Source organism: Amblyraja radiata, chromosome 41 (genome assembly GCF_010909765.2).
Source record: "Amblyraja radiata isolate CabotCenter1 chromosome 41, sAmbRad1.1.pri, whole genome shotgun sequence".
In the NCBI taxonomy this organism is placed as follows: Eukaryota; Metazoa; Chordata; class Chondrichthyes; order Rajiformes; family Rajidae; genus Amblyraja; species Amblyraja radiata.
In genome coordinates this window covers 3,013,332-3,031,782 of record NC_045996.1, presented here as the reverse complement: position 1 = coordinate 3,031,782, position 18,451 = coordinate 3,013,332, and the positions used below count along the sequence as shown (strand labels likewise).

Below are 18,451 nucleotides of genomic sequence, written 5' to 3'. Positions count from 1 at the left end.
AATCTGAAAGCTGAGACTGCCAGAAAATCTCAACAGGTCCACATCCATGGCGAGAGAACAATACTTCCAGCATTTTCAGTTTTATTTTCATGTGTCATGTAGTTGTATGTTTGCATTGTATTCCATTTCTGACATTCTGTTTCAATGATCTAATATAGTTGAATTTTAAAAGCACTTCTTTCGCGTGTAGGAAGCTGAGGAGTGACCATATTGAGGTGTACAAGATCATTTGGGCATTGGAAAAGTGAATGCTCCCTGTCTTTTTCCCAGGGTAGCGAATTGTAAAAGTAGAGATCTAGACTTAAGGTGACACAGGAAAGATTTTAGTGAGACCTTAGGGCGACTTTCACATTCAGAGGGTGATCAATCGCTGGAATGCGCTGCCAGAGGAAGCTATAGAAACAGATACAATTTTTTGAAAGGACGTTTGGACAGATCAGAGTGAATATAGGCCATATCCAGGCAAATAGAACTAGTCCAGAATGCCAACGGTCAGCATGGACAAGGTGGGCCAAACGGCTACTTTCCATACTATGACTACTGAATCATTTCATAGATTAGACAGCATCACATGAGTTTGTAAGAGCATAATAAATACGTGAGAGTATACCATTTTGCCGCTGGCCCCTTGTGTCATTCAATAAGATTGTAGCTAATCTTTTCCGTAGCACCACTTAGTTCTACTAACAGTATATCCCAATTTATTTTTTATTGATACGCAAAAAATATTAACATATCTCAAATACACCCAATGACCTAGGCTCCCCAGTTTCTTTGATCAGATAATTCTTGAAATATTTTCAATGCATTTCTGTCTTGAATAGCCAATCCTCTATTTTGGGATTGTGCTCTCTGATTCTGGACACTTCAGCTAGGGTCATATACAGCCCGGAAACAGTCCCTTTGGCCCTACTCGTCCATGCCAACCTAGATGCCCCATATAAGCTGGCCCCATTTAGAAACATAGAAACATAGAAAATAAGTGCAGGAGTAGGCCATTCGGCCCTTAGAGCCTGCACCGCCATTAAATATGATCATGGCTGATCATCCAACTCAGTATCCTGTACCTGCCTTCTCTCCATACCCCCTGATCCCTTTAGCCACAAGGGCCACATCTAACTCCCTCTTAAATATAGCCAATGAACTGGCCTCAACTACCTTCTGTGGCAGAGAATTCCAGAGATTCACCACTCTCTGTGTGAAAAATGTTTGCCTATGTTTGGCCCATATACCTCAAAATCTTTCCTATCCATGTACCTTTTGCAAGTGTCTTGTAAATCCTATTATAGTACTGCCTCAACTACCTCCTCGGGCAGCTCATTCCATATACACACCACCCTCTGAGTGAAAAAGATGGCCCCAGGTTCATATTAAAATTTACTCTTCTCACCTAAAACCTATGTCCTTTGTGATTTGATTCTCCTACCCTTGGTAAAAGACTATGCATTCACCCTGTCTATTCCCCTCATGATTTTATATACCTCCATAAGATCACCCCTCTGTCTCCTGTGTCCCAAGGAATAAAGTCCCAGCCTCCCTAGCCTCACCCTATGTTTCAACCCCTCAAGTCCTGCCAACATTCTTGCAAATCTTCTTTGCACACTTTCCAGATTAATGACATCCTTCCTACATGGTGACCAAAACTGAATGTGGCTTCACCAACTATGTACAACTATAACATATTGTCCTTACTTCTATACTGAACACCCTGATTGATGAAAGCCAATGTACCACCCTCTTTATGTGTGATGTCACTTTCAGGGAACTATGTACCTGCATTCCTAGATCCCTCTGTCTACACAACAATCCCCAGACCCCAGCATTCACTATGAAAGTCCTGCCCTGGTTTGAATTCTCAAAATGCAACACCTAGCATTTATCTGCATTACATTTAATTTGCCATTCGTCAGCCCAGTTGATCAAGAGCTAGGAAAAAGATTACCACTGTATATATCCTATCAATCTCTGTGAAGAGCTTGAATGTTTTCATGTGATCACTTGCCATTGTTCTAAACCGAAACTGGAGATTGGCGACCCTTATGTGCTGACCCAATCGGGGATCTACTCTACTCTATTTTCTCAGCGGCCGTTCCATATTCCCACCCCCTCTGTGTGAAAATGTTGCTCCTCATGCTTCGATTATATCTTTCCCTTCACCTTTCACCTTAAACCTATGTCCATATAACCATATAACAATTACAGCACGGAAACAGGCCATCTCGACCCCTCTAGTCCGTGCCGAACACATAATCTCCCCTAGTCCCATATACCTGCGCTCAGACCATAACCCTCCATTCCTTTCCCATCCATATAACTATCCAATTTATTTTTAAATGATAAAAACGAACCTGCCTCCACCACCTTCACTGGAAGCTCATTCCACACAGCTATCACTCTCTGAGTAAAGAAGTTCCCCCTCATGTTACCCCTAAACTTCAGTCCCTTAATTCTCAAGTCATGTCCCCTTGTTTGAATCTTCCCTACTCTCAGTGGGAAAAGCTTTTCCACGTCAACTCTGTCTATCCCTCTCATCATTTTAAAAACCTCTATCAAGTCCCCCCTTAACCTTCTGCGCTCCAAAGAATAAAGCCCTAACTTGTTCAACCTTTCTCTGTAACTTAGTTGCTGAAACCCAGGCAACATTCTAGTAAATCTCCTCTGTACTCTCTCTATTTTGTTGACATCCTTCCTATAATTAGGCGACCAAAATTGTACACCATACTCCAGAATTGGCCTCACCAATGCCTTGTACAATTTTAACATTACATCCCAACTTCTATACTCTTGCTCTTGATTCGCCTACTCTGGGTGAAAGACATTCGTCATATCTATTCCCTTCATGAACTTATACACCTCTATAAGATCACCCGTCATCCTCCTGCATTCCCATCCTAGCCTGCCCGACCTCTCCCTGTAGCTCATCCCCTCATCCTGCACTCAGCCCCTCGAGTCTTTAACACCACTAAGGGTCTGATGGTCAAATCTCTCAATCTCTGCAAACTGCCACCTCTTTAGCTGCATTAGGCACTAGCGAAAGATTCTGAAAGACACTCCATGTCATCCTTTTTATTTGAAAGACAAAGTATTTCATAGTATACTGACAGGACTTAGCATATCTCCAGAGATTCATAATCCTGAGTACCCATTATCAACGGCTCTGTAGAATTAGGGAAACATGGCAACATATCTGGTCTGAACAGCACTTTGGTCAACGTAGGTTGTTTTTAAATGTGCTTAAAATAAACAAAAAGAAAAAATATAAAGCTACCTTTTGACCCATCAACCTTGTTGGTTGTATTGGAGATTTTTCCATTCCCACAATTCTTTCCTGCCTTGTACAATTTTGCCTAACGTGCTTAACCAATTCCCTAAGTCCTCATTGACTCTTTTTCCTCCACTCCTACAGACACAGAGTATAATTGAGCATACGTACACACAAAATTCTTGATTGATTTAACCTCAATGCCCATGTAAAAATATTCAATTTCATGTATACTGATACCATATCTCTGCAGAATTACCAACCTACTTTCAGACCTCACCAAATCTTCCTTCTGCAATCTGGGCTGCTTCCATCTGGATTTACTAATGAGCTTATTTTGTACAAGGCTTAAGACCCCCTCCTTATCAGTTATTGTTCTATCCACTTATTCTGCCACTTTTCTCTGGTTATTTTGGTAAGACGAGAGATATCAACTGCCCAATATGCATATTTTACCTCCTTGGTCACTCATCAGCTCGACCTTTCCTCTCATGACCTATTTAATATTTATATACCTAGAGAAGGCTCTTGGGTTCCCATTATGCTAACTGCCATGCTATTCTTGTATTCTCTGTTTGCCTGTCCTATTTTCCTTTTCACCTTCCTTCTTTGCTTCTAACATTAAATTTAATTCTCGTCTGAATTTTCTGGCAGACGTGTGTGGCACATCCCTTTGGTTTTGTCATGTTGTCTACCTCCTGTAAAATCTCTACCTGGTGTTTCATTAACTTTCCCTTTATGTCCCTTATTTAAAGATTACCAACATATCAAGGGAATCAATAAAGGAACTATATCATAGGTTTGGTGGGGTCTTAAAAAATAAGTTTGGAGGGTAAGAAGGGACCATAAACTATCACTGACAAATTAGATTGAGGAAAATACCAATGCATTTTAAGTATATGAAAAGAAAAAGGATAAGTAGAGTGGAGTCTTTTAGGGACAAAATAGACTATTTGTGCATTGGGCCAGAAGGCACGGGCACCATTTAAATGAAAAATGTTCACTAAGTAAAAAAATCACTTTTAGATGGAGATTTCATTTGTCATTGAATTTCTGGAGAATATGAAGATAAAAAATGAGGAGGTACAGGTTCACAATCTCTTATCCGAAAACCTTGGGACCAGACACTTTTCGGATTTCGGAATTTTTCGGATTTCGGAATGGAAGATTTTTAGCGTAGATTTTAACGTTTAACGGGTGGCTCAGTGGTAGAGTGCTCGGCTCGTGGCCGCAAGGTCGCGAGTTTGCGCCTCGATCCCGGCAGTTAAAAATGTTCGGTTTTCGGAGCTTTTCGGTTTTCGGAATTTCGGATAAAAGATTGTGAATCTGTATTAGATACTTAGCAGGCACGTTTCGCCGAACACCTCCGCTCGGTCCGCATTAACCAACCTGACCTCCCGGTGGCCCAGCACTTCAACTCCCCCTCCCATTCCATATCCGACCTCTCTGTCCTGGGCCTCCTCCATGGCCAGAGTGAGCACCACCGGAAATTGGAGGAACAGCACCTTGTATTCCACTTGGGGAGTCTGCATCCTGGTGGCATGAACATTGAATTTTCACAATTCTGTTAGCCCTTGCTATTTCCTCCCCTTCCCAGCTCTTCCTCAGCCCTCGGGCTCCTCCTCCTTTTTCCTTTCTTCTCCCCGCCCCCCCCCCCCCCCCCCCCCCCCCCACCCCCCATCAGTCGCCATCTAACAGGAGAATGAGGCGACCGTGGCTGACAAGGGAAGTCAAAGACAGCATAAAATTAAAAGAGAAGGCATATAACAATGCCAAGATTAGTGGAAAGCTAGAGGATTGGGAAGCTTTTAAAAACAACAGAAGGGCCTATTTCTTAACTTTCTTCTCTAATTCTTTGTTTAATGGGTTTTTCGTTTTGATCACTCTTTTACACTAACACGACTCCATCTCTCTTTCTTTACTTTCTTTATTTCTATCTTTCCTTAAAACTTAAAAAATGAAGGGGTACAATAAATGTAATAAGATATAAGTGGCTTGTACTACTGTAACTTACTGTACTTCTAATAAATAACATTAAAAAAAATTTAAAAAAATAAATAAATAAAACAGAAGGTAACTAAAAAGGCAATAAGGGGAGAAAAGATGAAATATGAAAGTAAGCTAGCCAATAATAAAATGAGGATAGCAAAAGTTTCTTCAGATATATAATGAGAAAGAGGCAAGAGTAGACATTGGACCACTAGAAAATGATGCTGAGGGTTAAAGAAATGGCAGATTAATTGAATATGTTTTTTGCATCAATCTTCACAATGGAAGACACCAGCAGCCTGCCTTAATTCAGGAGAGTCAGAGGGTAAAGGTTAGTGAAGTGGCTATTACTAATGAGAAGGTCCTTGGGAAGCTGAGTAGACTGAAGGTAGATAAGTCACCTGGACCGGATGGACTGCATCCCATGAGTCTGAAGGAGGTGATTTGAGAGATTGTGGAGACTTTGGTAGTGATCCTTCAAGAATCTCTTGCCCAGAGTAGGGGAATCGAGGACATGGGTTCAAGGTGAAGGGGGAAAAGATTTAATAGGAATCCAATGGGTAACTTATTCACGCAAAGGGTGGTGGGTGTATGGAACCAGCTGCAGGAGGAGGTAATTGAGACTGGGACTATCCCATCGTTTAAGAAACAGTTAGACAGGTACATGGATAGGACAGGTTTGGAGGGATATGGACCAAACGCAGGCAGGTGGGACTAGTGTAGCTGGGACATTGCTGGCTGGTGTGGGCAAGTTAGGCCGAAGGGCCTGTTTCCACACTGTAGCACTCTATGACTCTAATCACTGGAATCAGGAGTGGTTCCAGACTATTGGAAGATTGCAAATATTACTCTGCTGTACAAGAAGGGAGCGTATTCAATAGGCTGATTAGCCTGACTTCAGTGGTTGGTAAGATATTAGAGTTCATTATAAAGGATGAGGTTTCTGTGGCCTCGGGGCTGTGGCGGCGTTCCGGCGGCAGCGGCCACCCGACCCGACCTCGGAGCTGTGGCAGCGTTCTGGCGACAGGTGCGACCCAACCCGGCCGCGGAGCTGTGGCGGCGACCCGACATCGGAGGCTCGGCCGCGGGCCCAGTGGACGACATCGTCGGGAGCTCGCAGGTCACAGGTTGGTGACCTGTTTTTCCGGAGCTCCCGCAACAACAGCTGTGTCCGCTGGGCTGGAGGGCCGTAGTTTCGGCAGCTTCAACCGCCCCGTGCCGCGGAGTTTGAACTGGCCCGTTCGCGGCGCTTGGATTCAGCCGCGGGACTAACATTACTTACCATCGCCCGGGACTAACATTACTTACAACATCTGAAGCCTGGATCGCCTCGGCGCAGAGGGAGAACAAGGAGGGAAGAGACAAAGACTAAGATTTTTGCCTTCCATCACAGTGAGGAGGTGCCTGGTGAACATACTGTGGTGGATGTTAAATTTGTGTTTATTGTGTGTTTTTGTCATTTTTTATTATATGTATGACTGCAAGGCAACGAAATTTCATTCAGACCAAAAGGTCTGAATGACAAAAATAAAATTATATTCAATTCAATTCAATTCGATGAGGGGATTGAAGGCTTTGTGGCGAAGATTGAAGGTGATATGAAGATAGATGGTGGGGCAGGTAGTGCAGAGGAAGCAGGGATTCTGCTAAAGGATTTTGACAGGTTGGGAGAGTGGGCAAAGAAGTTGCAGATGGAATACAACGTAGCAAGTGTGGAGGCGTGCATTTTGACAGTAGGAATAAAGGCATAGACTGTTTTCTAAATGGGGAGAGAATTTAGAAATCAGAGGTGCAAAGGGGCTAGGGAGTGCTGGTGCAGGATTCCCAAAATGTTAATTTGAAAGTCGAATCAGTAATAAGGAAAGCAAATGCAATGTTAGCATTTACAAAGTGAACTAGAATATAAAAATGTGGATGTAATGCTGAGGCACTGGTCAGACCGCATTTGGAGTATTGTGAGCAGTTCTGGCCCCCATATCTAAGAAATCTGGCATTGGGACAGGATCCACAGGAGGTTTACGAGAATGATCCCAGGAATGATTGGATTAACATATGATGAGCATTTGATAGCACTGGGTCTGTGCTCACTGGAGTTTGGAAGGATGAGGGGAAACTCTTTTGAAATTTACTGAATAGTGAAAAGCCTGGATAGAGTGGACGTGGAGAGGATGTTTCCACTAGTGAGTGTCAAGGACCAGAGGTCATTGCCTCAGAATAAAAGGATATGCCTTTAGAAAAGAGATGAGGAGGAATTTCTTTAGAGGGTGGTGAATCTGTGGAATCCACTGCCACAGACGGCTGTGGAGGCCAAGTCAATTATTATTTTTAAGGCACAGATCGACAGATTCTTGAATAGCAAGGGTGTTAACAGTTATGGGGAGAAGGCAGCAGGATGGGGTTGAGAGAGAAAGATAGGTCAGCCATGATTTAATTGAATCTAGAGCCCACCATAAAGAATCTTATAAAAGGCCTTGTTGAAGCTCATATAGACAACGTTTACGGGCATGCCCTCATCAACCTTCTTGATTACTTCTTCAAAAAATCTTAATTTAATTTGTAAAACACGATCTACCATGTACAAAACCATGCTGACTATCCATAATCATAGTCCATGTTAATGCATTTATATTCTATCTCAATTCAGTTAGTTTTTAGTGTGTACCGAGGCAAGGTGAAAAGCTTTTGTTGCGTGCTAACCAGTCAGCAGAAAGACAATACATGATTACAATCGATCCATTTACAGTGTATAGATACATGATAAGGGAATAACGTTTAGTGTAAGGTAAAGCCAGCATCAAGGATCAAGAAGTCCGATCAATGATAGTTCGGGGGTCATCAAAGAGATAGATAGTAGATCAGCACTGCTCTCTGGTTGTGGTAGGATGATTCAGTTGCCTGATAAGAGCTTGGAAGAAACTGTCCCTGAATCTGGTGGTCGCGACCCGAAACGTCGCCTATTCCTTCGCTCCATAGATGCTGCCTCACCTGAGTTTCTCCAGCTTTTTTGTCTACCTCTGAATCTGGTGGTGTGCGTCTTTACACTTCTATACATCTCACAGAATGCTCTCCTGTAACATGCCGAACACAGATGTTAGGTTCAATGGTCTATAGTTCACTGGATTACAAAGTATTAGTTTTGTAATAGTTTGTATTCAATTAAAGGTTGGAAAATACTTGGATTCTTTTTTCTGGAACATCGGAGGCTGAGTGGTAACCTGATGTAAATGATGAGAGACATAGATAGGATATATTGTCAGTCTTTTTCCCAGGGAGAAATATGAAATATTGGAGAACATGGATTTGAGGTGAGTGGAGTAAAGTTTAGAGGAGATTTGCAAGTGAGAGGTCGGTCGGCTGGAATATGCTGTCATGGGAAGCAATTGAAACAGATACAATAGCAACATTTAAGGAATATAAAACAGGCACACAAATGAACAGGCTGTGTACGGAGGGATATAGATAATGTACAGACAGATAAGATTTGTTTACATTAGCATCATGGGGCAGAAGGGCCTGTTCCTTGTTTGTCAACGCTATCTCATGGTGCCTTTCTACCATCCTAACTTCTTTCACAAGTCCAACAACATTATTTGTTTTATATGGGAAGTGCCTCCTTCCTCATCGGAATGGAAACAAAGAACTCAACAAGTTTCCTGAACACATTTTAGAAATCCTTTTCATCTTCCTTTACTCCAGTTACTTAATATCAGGTTAATTTGGGTGGCACAGTAGTGCAGCTGGTAGAGCTGCTGCTTCACAGTGCCAGAGGTTCAGGTTTGATCCTGGCCGTGGGTGCTGCTGTGTGGAGTTTGCACGTTTTCCCTGTGACCACATGGAATTCCTCTGGGTGCTCTGATTTCCTGCCACATCCCAAAGGCATGCAGAAATGTAGGTTAATTGGCCTCTGTCAAATTGCCACTAGTGTGTCGGGAGTCGATGAGAAAGTTGGATAGTATTGAACGTATATGAATGGGGGATCTGTGGTTGATGTGGATTCGATGAGCCAAAAGGCCTGTTTCCATGCTGTTTCTCTTAAAAACTAAAATTATAGACCACAAGAAATTGTAGTTGTGAATCCAGGCGAGTCCGTCACACAAAGCAGCCCCTTTTCCCTCCACCATTAAACAACTCCATCTACATTTCACGCTGCCTTGAGAAAACAACTAACATATTCAAGGACCACTCACTAACCTGTTCTTTTCATCTCTCATCTCCTGTCAAACAGAAGATACCAACGCTTGAAAGCATGTACCTGCAGATTTAATAACAGCTTCTTCTCTGCTGTTATCAGACTCTTGAATGGACTTTTCATGCTTTAGATGAATTTCTATCTTCCTCAGTGTAGCCCGTGCACTTTTTAAAAACGGAACTTGTTTGGTATATTCTGAATGTTCGGCACCGAGATTCCTGTGCTGTACTGTTCTATGTTCTATATTACCTGGGCATCTGCCTGCAGTTCAGGTGCAACCCATCCCTGTTTTACAGGTCATCTCTGCCTCAGAGGAGATCCCAATGGTCCAAAAACTTGAATCCTTGCCCCCTGCTCCAGCTCCTCAGCCACACATCAATTTGTCCTGTTCATACTCATTTTAGCACATGGCACTGAAAGTAATTTAGAGATTACTTCCCTTTTTTTGTGCTCTTTAATCTCCTGCCTAACTCCCTATGCATAACCTAATCCCCTTCATCTATGTTTTTGGTATCAATATGTATAAGGAACTCTTGCTGCACCCTGCTTATTGATCATTTTCTGCAATTGTTAAGAGACGTCCTTAACCGTGGCACCAGACCATCCTAGTATATCAACCATACCAATTCTCTCCCACATGCTCATGGTCTCCCACAGTTCATTGAACACCCACCTATATGAGGAGATCATTTAAGTAGATAATTGACTTTACAATACTTTTTTGGCATGTGGGAGGAAAGTAGAGGACCCAGGAAAAACCCACACTAGCACAAGAAAAATGTGCAAATTTCACAAAGGGAAGTACCTAAGATCAGAATCAAATCTCGATCTTTGACACATGCGGTGTTCCTATGCCATATTACCAATATGATGAAACCAAACTGATATAGGATTAAAATTGGCAACTTTGCTACTTTGAAGGTTGTACGATTAGCATCAGATTAGCATCTGGCATTAAAATACTGTTTTTAATGTGCTATGCTCCAGACATTTGTATGGTTTTATGTGATCCTGCATTACACATAGTTTGCATTACTTTCTTTTAAAGGTACATTGCAGGAGCTGATTTCTCACACTGTGGTTCATTGGGCCCAGGAAGCCTTCATCCAGAACCCTGAACTTGTGAGGTTGATGTTCAGCTTGCTGCATAGACAATACGATGGCGTTGGTGAACTTATCCGGGCTATGCCAAAGGCCTATATTATTAGCGCTACATCCGTGGAGGACACCATGAACTTGTTGGAATGTCTAGGTCAGATTCGCTCATTGCTCATTGTCCAAATGGGTCCAGAAGAAGAGAGGCTTATGATCCAGAGCATCGGGTATGTAACAACAAATTAAATTATTAACAAGAGTTCTGCAATAGGCCTTTGGGACCATCCAGTGTTCTTACCAGCATCTATGATCCACTGAAGCAGCTTACCATCAATGCTTTTTGACTTCCAACCTCTGTAATCTCTTCTCCATCATCAAGTTTCCTCTATGGTATGCCTTTGATCTATAGCGTAGGGCTGTTAACCTCGCTGTTCACAGTTCTAGGGCTCGACCCTGTCCTTCACTGTTCACTGTGAAAGTTTGTTCTCCCTGCGGTCACATGGGCTTTCAACAGGTGCTATAGTTTCTTCCCAATCCAAAAGATGTTCTACTCCCCTCATGCAATCTGGATTGATTACTCCCTCATTGCAGATGTAATGAAAGAAAATAAGGAGAAGTTGATGAATACATGAAGGAGAATAGGCTGCTAGGAATTAAGGCGGGGGGGGGGGGGGCGGAATTGGTTGGTTTGCTTTGCTTTGCAGCAAACTAGCATGACATCAATAAGCCAAATGCTCTTCTGCTGCATCATAATGAATCAGCAAATCAGGCATCTGCAGCTTTTGTGGGGAAGTTGTTTCCTCCAAAATAATTTCCTCCAAAGTCTCTACTCTTTGGTGACCGTCTTGTATTTATGGCACCCCATTTTGCCTTTTGCTATAGTTTGCAATACTTCTTAAAAGAGCCCCAGCCAGTTACAATACAGAATCGTAAAGCATAAGATCAGGCCTACTGGCTTACAATGACTGCCTATCACGATGACAAGTTAAACTAATCCCATCTGCCTGCACATGATCCTTATCCCTCCATTCCCTCCATAAAGCTCATTCTTTCCTGATGGGTACAACTGAGAACGGTGGGATATGGATCATGTACTGGCAGAGGAGATTTGTTTAACCTGGCATCATGTTCGACATGGACATTGTGGGCCATGCACTACAATGTGAGCCACACCAACAGCGGTGTCACGGGAATGTGCGATGGGTGAAGAAGGGCTTGCTGGTGCACCTTGAGAGTCGGGGGTGGGGCAGAAGCTGGGCCGTTACACGGCCAGGGAGATGATAGGAGACGGGGATGGGTCGGTCATTCCATTCACATTCAGTTTTCATCTTGTATTAGTTTTATTTAAGTTTGTGCTTGGTGCTTTGGAGACATGGGAGGGATGTCATTAGCGGGCCAGGGGTGCATTGTAATTTTGTTATCAGGTAACCTCAGTCATTCCAGAAAAATGGATAATCATAAAGGCTCTGGAACTGAGGGTACCGGAAAATCATTGTTGAAGCTGGTTATATCACAACTAAAGCAAAACATGAATTTGAGAAAAATTGCTACTGTACAATTAATGACAAAATATTTTACAATATATTCAAGTACTATTGCAATATTAGAATCATTAGATTATACTATTAGCATATTTTTGTGAAACAAGAAGGAAAAAATTAATCATATTTTTATTGTTTTCCAGAAACATCATGAACAATAAAGTCTTCTATCAGCATCCAAATTTGATGCGTGCTTTGGGAATGCATGAGACTGTTATGGAAGTAATGGTGAATGTGTTGGGTGGTGGCGATTCCAAGGTATTTGAGTGTTATATATATATACTTATGGCCACTTATTTGAATAGAATATTTTCAATTACTTTCTTCGCAGAGGACCTGCATTATGTCAGCAGCTGCTTTTGTTCAACATTATGTTATAACTTTACATCTCATTTCTGTTTTTCCATACATAAAGTATCATATTTGATAGCATTCTGTGCTGTGTACTAATGATAAATCAAAAATACTTGTAATAACTTGGTGCACAAATGTAATCATTGAGTTTTTTTTGCCTCAAAAAGGCCTTTTGACCAGTTAAGCCAATGCTGTATCAATACTGAGCAATGCATTCAGTACCATTTCTCACGTAACCTTCTGAGTTTATTGCCCTCATGCCATCCACTTTCCTCTGAACTGACTAACTTTCTCTAGCAACCTTGTCGGCTGAAAGTTCCAAGTTAAAAAAATTGCTTTTATGCATTCTTTCACCACATCTTAAAACTTAAAAATCTCTGATCCTTGTACCATTGAACAATTGAAACAGCTTTCCAATCTTTTGTAAACCTCTGTAATAGTCCCTTCGATCTAGCTTGTCCATGCCGACCAAGTTGGCTTATTGGGCTAGTCCTATTTTCCTGCATTTGGCACATAGCCCTTTAACCCTTCCTATCTATATATCTGTCCTATGTCTTTTAAATGTCATAATTATATCTGCTTTTATAGCTTTCTCTGGAAACTCATTCCAGATATGAACTACCCACCGAGTGAAAAACATCCTTGACTTTGTCCTTAAATCTCTCCCCTTTCACCTTCATGCTCTCTTATTATTTAAATGTTCCACCCTCGGAAAAAGATAGTGAACATTCACTTTGTCCATCTCCTTTGGGATCATGTGCATCTCAAGAAGGTCACTCCGCAGCCTCCTAATCTTGTAGATCTTTTTTTTCTAATTGTCCTTTCTTCAAAAGAGAACAACTGCAGTTTCTCAAACTTACTTAACCTAATTAAAACATACTCTTCCGTGAAACCAATCTGGTAAATTTCATTTGCACCCTATAGGGAGCCATACATTTTTTCCTAAAATGTGGTGATGCAGTACCCTCTGTGACCTAACCAGAGTGCTACAACATTTCAGAATAATGTGCCTAGTTTCATTCTTAATGAAGTCCAAGAACTCATAGTTTTGCTTATTATTTTTCAGTACGTTCTGCAACCTTCAAAAATATATGTACATGATTTACTAGGGTGGTCTCGGTTCCAATCTACTCTTTGGAACAGTGCCATTAAATTTCTATAGGCTCTTACCATCCTTTTCCTGAAGTGAATCATCTTACACTTCTCCATATCACTGTCATTCTGGAAGTCTATTCAAATCCTGTTGCTACCTTTTGGTATCACCTTCATTATTTGGTATACCTACATTGTGTATCGTGGATACATGTAGTAATGTTACTCTATGCTCCAATATCCAAGTTACTGGCATATCAAAAGATGCGATGACGCCTGGGAACTCCATTGTTATCCATCCCCCTGGTCTGAAGAGCAACTATTTACCACAGCTCGCTGATGTACTGATGTTCATCCTCCATGAGGCTCAATTTTGTCACCAGTCCTCTGTCACACTCTTAGAATTCTCATGGATGACATCTGTTGGATTCTATTCATTAGTCTTCTCTATCATTGTGTCAAAATATTCAATGAAGTTCGTCAAACACAAACTGCCTTTCAAAATTATGTGCTGATTCTTCTTAATTCATTTGGATCTCAAGCTTGTTAATTTTTCTCTCTGATCATTGTTCCAAAAACCTGATAGTAAACACTTAACGTCTGCAGGGCCTGTTCTGGATATTCCCGAATAGTCAAAAAGAGCTCAGTACAATGTGTATCTAAAAGGGAATGAGGCAAAATAAAGGAAATTATTGGCCAGTTAGTCTGACTTCTGTGGTTGCTAAAATTTTAGAGTCCTTTATTAAGGATGAGGTTTCGGGGAACTTGGAGGCTCATGATAAAATCAGCACGATCTTATCTGACAAATGTTTGAGGAGATAATAAACAGGATAGACAAAGGAGAGGCGGTTGATGTTGTTCACTTGGATTTTCAAAAGGCCTTTGATAAGGTGCTACATGTGAGGCTGCTAAGCAAGATAGGAGCCCATGGTATTAAAGACAAGGTAGCAGTTTGGATAGAAAATTGGCTGACTGGCAGAAGGCAAAGTCTGGGAATAAATGAGAAGTTTTCTACTTGGCTGCTGGTGACTAGTGGTGTTCTGCAGGGGTCGGTGTTAGATCCACTACTGGATGAGGAAATTGATGACTTTGTGGCCAAGTTTGCAGATAATATGAAGATAGATGAAGGGACAGATAGTGTTGAGGAAGCAGGAAGAGGGGCCAAGAAGAGCATATGGAATACAGCATAATAAACTGTATGGTCATGCACTTTGGTGGAAGGAATAAAGGTGTTGACACTTTCTAAATGGGGAGAGGATTCAGAAATATGAGATGCAAAGGGACTTGGGAGTACTGGTGCAGGATTCTCAAATGTTAATTTGCAGATTGAGTCAGCGGTAAGGAAGGCAAACGCAATGTTAGCATTCATTTCAAGGGGACTTGAATATAAAAGCCATGGTATAATGTTGAGGCTTCATCAGGCACCGATGAGGCCACATTTGTAATATTGTTATCTGTGTACGACCCTATATCTGAAAAAGGATGTGCTGGACTTGGAGAGGATCCAGAGGAGATTTACGATATTGATCCTGGGGATAATTGGATTAACATATGAGGAGCGTTTGAAGTCTCTGGGCCTTTACTCACTGGAGTTTAGAAGGATGAGGGGTGATCTCATTGAAACCTACCGGTTAATGAAAGGCCTAGATAGTGTGGACAAGGAATGGATGTTTCCAGTAATGGGAGCGTTTAGAACCAGAGAGCACAGCTTCAGAATAAAAGGATGTACCTTCAAAATGGAGATGAGGAGGGTGGTGAATCTGTGGAATTCAGTGCCACAGATGGCTGTGGAGGCCGAGAAATTTAGTATTTTCTAGGTGGAGATTGATAGGTTCTTGATTAGGAAGGGTGTCAAAAGTTATGGGGAGAAGGCAGGAAAATGGGGTTGAGAGGGGGAAGTAGACTCGATGGGCTGAATGGCCTAATTCTGCTCCTATATCTTAAGGTCATTGATGAGTATGCTCTGGTAAAAGGAACATCAGGGGCAGAACTGAAATGGTTGTCAGGGAGCTACTGAACAAGAATTTACTATTTGCATATTGCAATCTTCTCCTGTGTATCCAGAAAAAATTGCAAGATGCTATCAAGTCCTTTTTGCTATCCCTTTAGCCACCCAGACCAAGCAACTTCACCACTGAATGGGTGGTCAACCTTTCCAGATGATTCAAAAACTGTTAACCGTTCTAAAATAAGGATCTTAAGACTGTGCGTAATACTTCAAACATGGTTTTGCCAATGCTCTGTCCATGGAAACTCTTACATTTTTAGCTAGTTCTCTAGTCCTGAGTCCTACTGAACACTTTTCAATCCAACAACATCCTTCCTACAGCAGGATGATCAAAATTGAACTCAAAACTCTATATGGAGCCTCACCAACATCTTGTACAATTGTAACATAATATGGCAACTAATGTACTCTGTATCCTTACTGATGAAGGCCGATATGCCAAAAGCCTTCTTGACTACCCTATCTACCCATGATGCCACTTTCAGGTAACTATGTACCTGCACTCCTACATCCCTCTGCACTGCAACTCCCCGTACCCTACCATTCACAGTGAAGGTCCTGCCTGGTTTAACTTCCCAAAATGCATCACCTCGTATTCTTCTGCATTAAAACCCATTAACTATTCCGCAGGCCAGTTAATTTCTATCTTTGTTCATCATGAGAGCATAAATGGGTATTTAATTGAAATGTTAACACATGTTAATTAGACTTTTGTTGCTCTATTTTTGTAGGAGATACGGTTCCCCAGAATGGTGACAAACTGCTGCCGATTCCTTTGCTATTTCTGTCGCATCAGTCGTCAGAATCAGAGAGCCATGTTTGATCATTTAAGCTACCTATTGGATAATAGTGGCATTGGACTGGGTAAGCAGTTTTTTTTAGCCTGAAAGCTACCTCTAATTTCATGAGCAAAATGTGACTTTTAAACAAAAGTAAAATTGATTTGGCAAGTAAATTGAAAGAACTTGGTAATTTAGCAACTTTGTATTGCTTTTTTCATCTTATTAGTAAACATTAAATTACCAGTCTTTGAAATTAATTGTGTTCAAATAAATTTTGAGTGTTACTTGAGTGTCCAACAGTAATGGTAGGTAATGTTTTGGTATCATGCTGGCACCTCTAATTATGAATTGTGCATCAGGGAGAGGGTTAAGCCCCTGTCCCACTTACGTGTCCTTGGCACGCTAATTAGGCGACCTCATGGTCGCGTTGAGGCGCGACGGTCCCACGAAGGTCACGTGCAATTTCATGCGCCCGCACAGCCGTCTGGAGCGCGTGACGCCATTTGAAGATAGACACAAAATTCTGGAGTAACTAAGCGGGACTGGCAGCATCTCTGGAGAGAAGCAATGTGTGATGTTTCGGGTCGAGACCCTTCTTCAGTCTGAAGGAAGGGTCTTGACCCGAAACGCCATCCATTCCTTCTCTCCAGAGATGCTGCCGGTCCCGCTGAGTTACTCCAGCATTTTGTGTCTATCTTCAATTTTCTTGGCCCCGCTCTGGGAGTAGGAGTGGGGGCGGATCCGGACCGCAACAGCCGTGAGCCCCAGGCCGAGTTCGGCCATCGTTTGCCTGCTTCTGCTGCTGTTGGAGGTGAGACGTTGCGTCGTGCCAGGGTCTAGGGCCTGTCCCAATTTGGCCGTCAGTTTCGCGACAGACCGGTGGCGCGCGAAGATTTAGTTTGCTACAAAATTTCGGAGCGCCGCGCGATCTCGCGCACAACTCCATACCCCTCCGCACTTCTCAGTGGGACCAGCCCCGCGAGGCCACACGATGCCCGTGCGCTTCAACACAACCTCGAGATCGCGTAATTTGCGTGCCAAGGACACGTAAGTGGGACAGGGCCTTTAGGATTATCAGTTCTCTCCTGTACTCTGACTCATCATTACCCATTCTTCATCCAACAACAGTGGTATCGGCAAGTTTAAAGATGGTGTTAGGATTGTGACTGACTACGATCATGATTATAGAGTGGTTAGAGCAAGGACCTAACACACAGCCCTGAGGGGCTCCTGTGTTGATGGTTTATAACCATATAATATAAACCATATAACAATTACAGCACGGAAACAGGCCATCTCGACCCCTCTAGTCCGTGCCGAACACATAATCTCCCCTAGTCCCATATACCTGCGCTCAGACCATAACCCTCCATTCCTTTCCCATCCATATAACTATCAATTTCTAGAAGGAAGTGTTGTCAATTCTCATTGAACTCATTGTGTTCCGTCGATGAGGAAGTCAAAGATCCAATTGCAAAAGGACAAACAGAAACCCAGTTTCTGAGTTTGATGATAAGTTTTGAGTCGGTTAGTAGTCATTGAGGCATGTCACCTTGCTCTTCTTGAAAGTGGAGCACTTCTAGAATATTATGAATCAAGCAGTTGGGTATCTCAGACTTTAGTAGTGAGAGGTCGAAAATGTCTGCAAAAACTCTAGCCAATTTGTCCATATAGGTTTTAAGAACGCGGCTAGGTACACCATCGTAACTGGACACTTTCCAAAGGATTACCTTATGAAGGATCTTCTGACACTGGACTCGGTAATAGATTACATTATTATCGGGAGCTGTGGGGGCTCAAATGAGCTCTCAAGAAGTCAGCCATAGAGTACAAGGTAATACAGCATTAACAGCAGAATGTTTGATGACCTGCCGTCCAAGAAGCCCCATCTACGCTAAGCCCATTTGACCACGTTTGACCAATATCCCCTTTTTCCTCTTTCCTAACTTTTTCCTATCCATGTATATTTCCAAATTTCTTCAATGTTGTTATTGTAACTGCTGCAATCTCTTCATCTGGCCGCTTGTTCCATATACACACCTCTATTCTTGAGTGAAGAATTTGCCCATCATGACCCTTTTGAATCTTTCCCATTTCACCTTAAACCTACTCCATTTGTGTTTGATTTCCCTTCTGTGG

The 18,451-nt window shown here is 42.2% G+C and overlaps 1 protein-coding gene across 7 annotated transcripts in view; it reads left to right on the top strand.

Annotated features, from left to right (window-relative positions):
* ryr1 (ryanodine receptor 1) overlaps nt 1-18,451 on the top strand; it is a 604,017-nt gene that overhangs the window by 236,584 nt on the left and 348,982 nt on the right. For all 7 annotated transcript variants that reach the window (XM_033014584.1, XM_033014582.1, XM_033014581.1 and 4 more), the window contains 3 exons: nt 10,489-10,762; nt 12,220-12,334; nt 16,262-16,394. In XM_033014584.1, the coding sequence (XP_032870475.1) occupies nt 10,489-10,762; nt 12,220-12,334; nt 16,262-16,394 (522 nt within the window). The remainder of the gene's footprint in view (nt 1-10,488; nt 10,763-12,219; nt 12,335-16,261; nt 16,395-18,451) is intronic.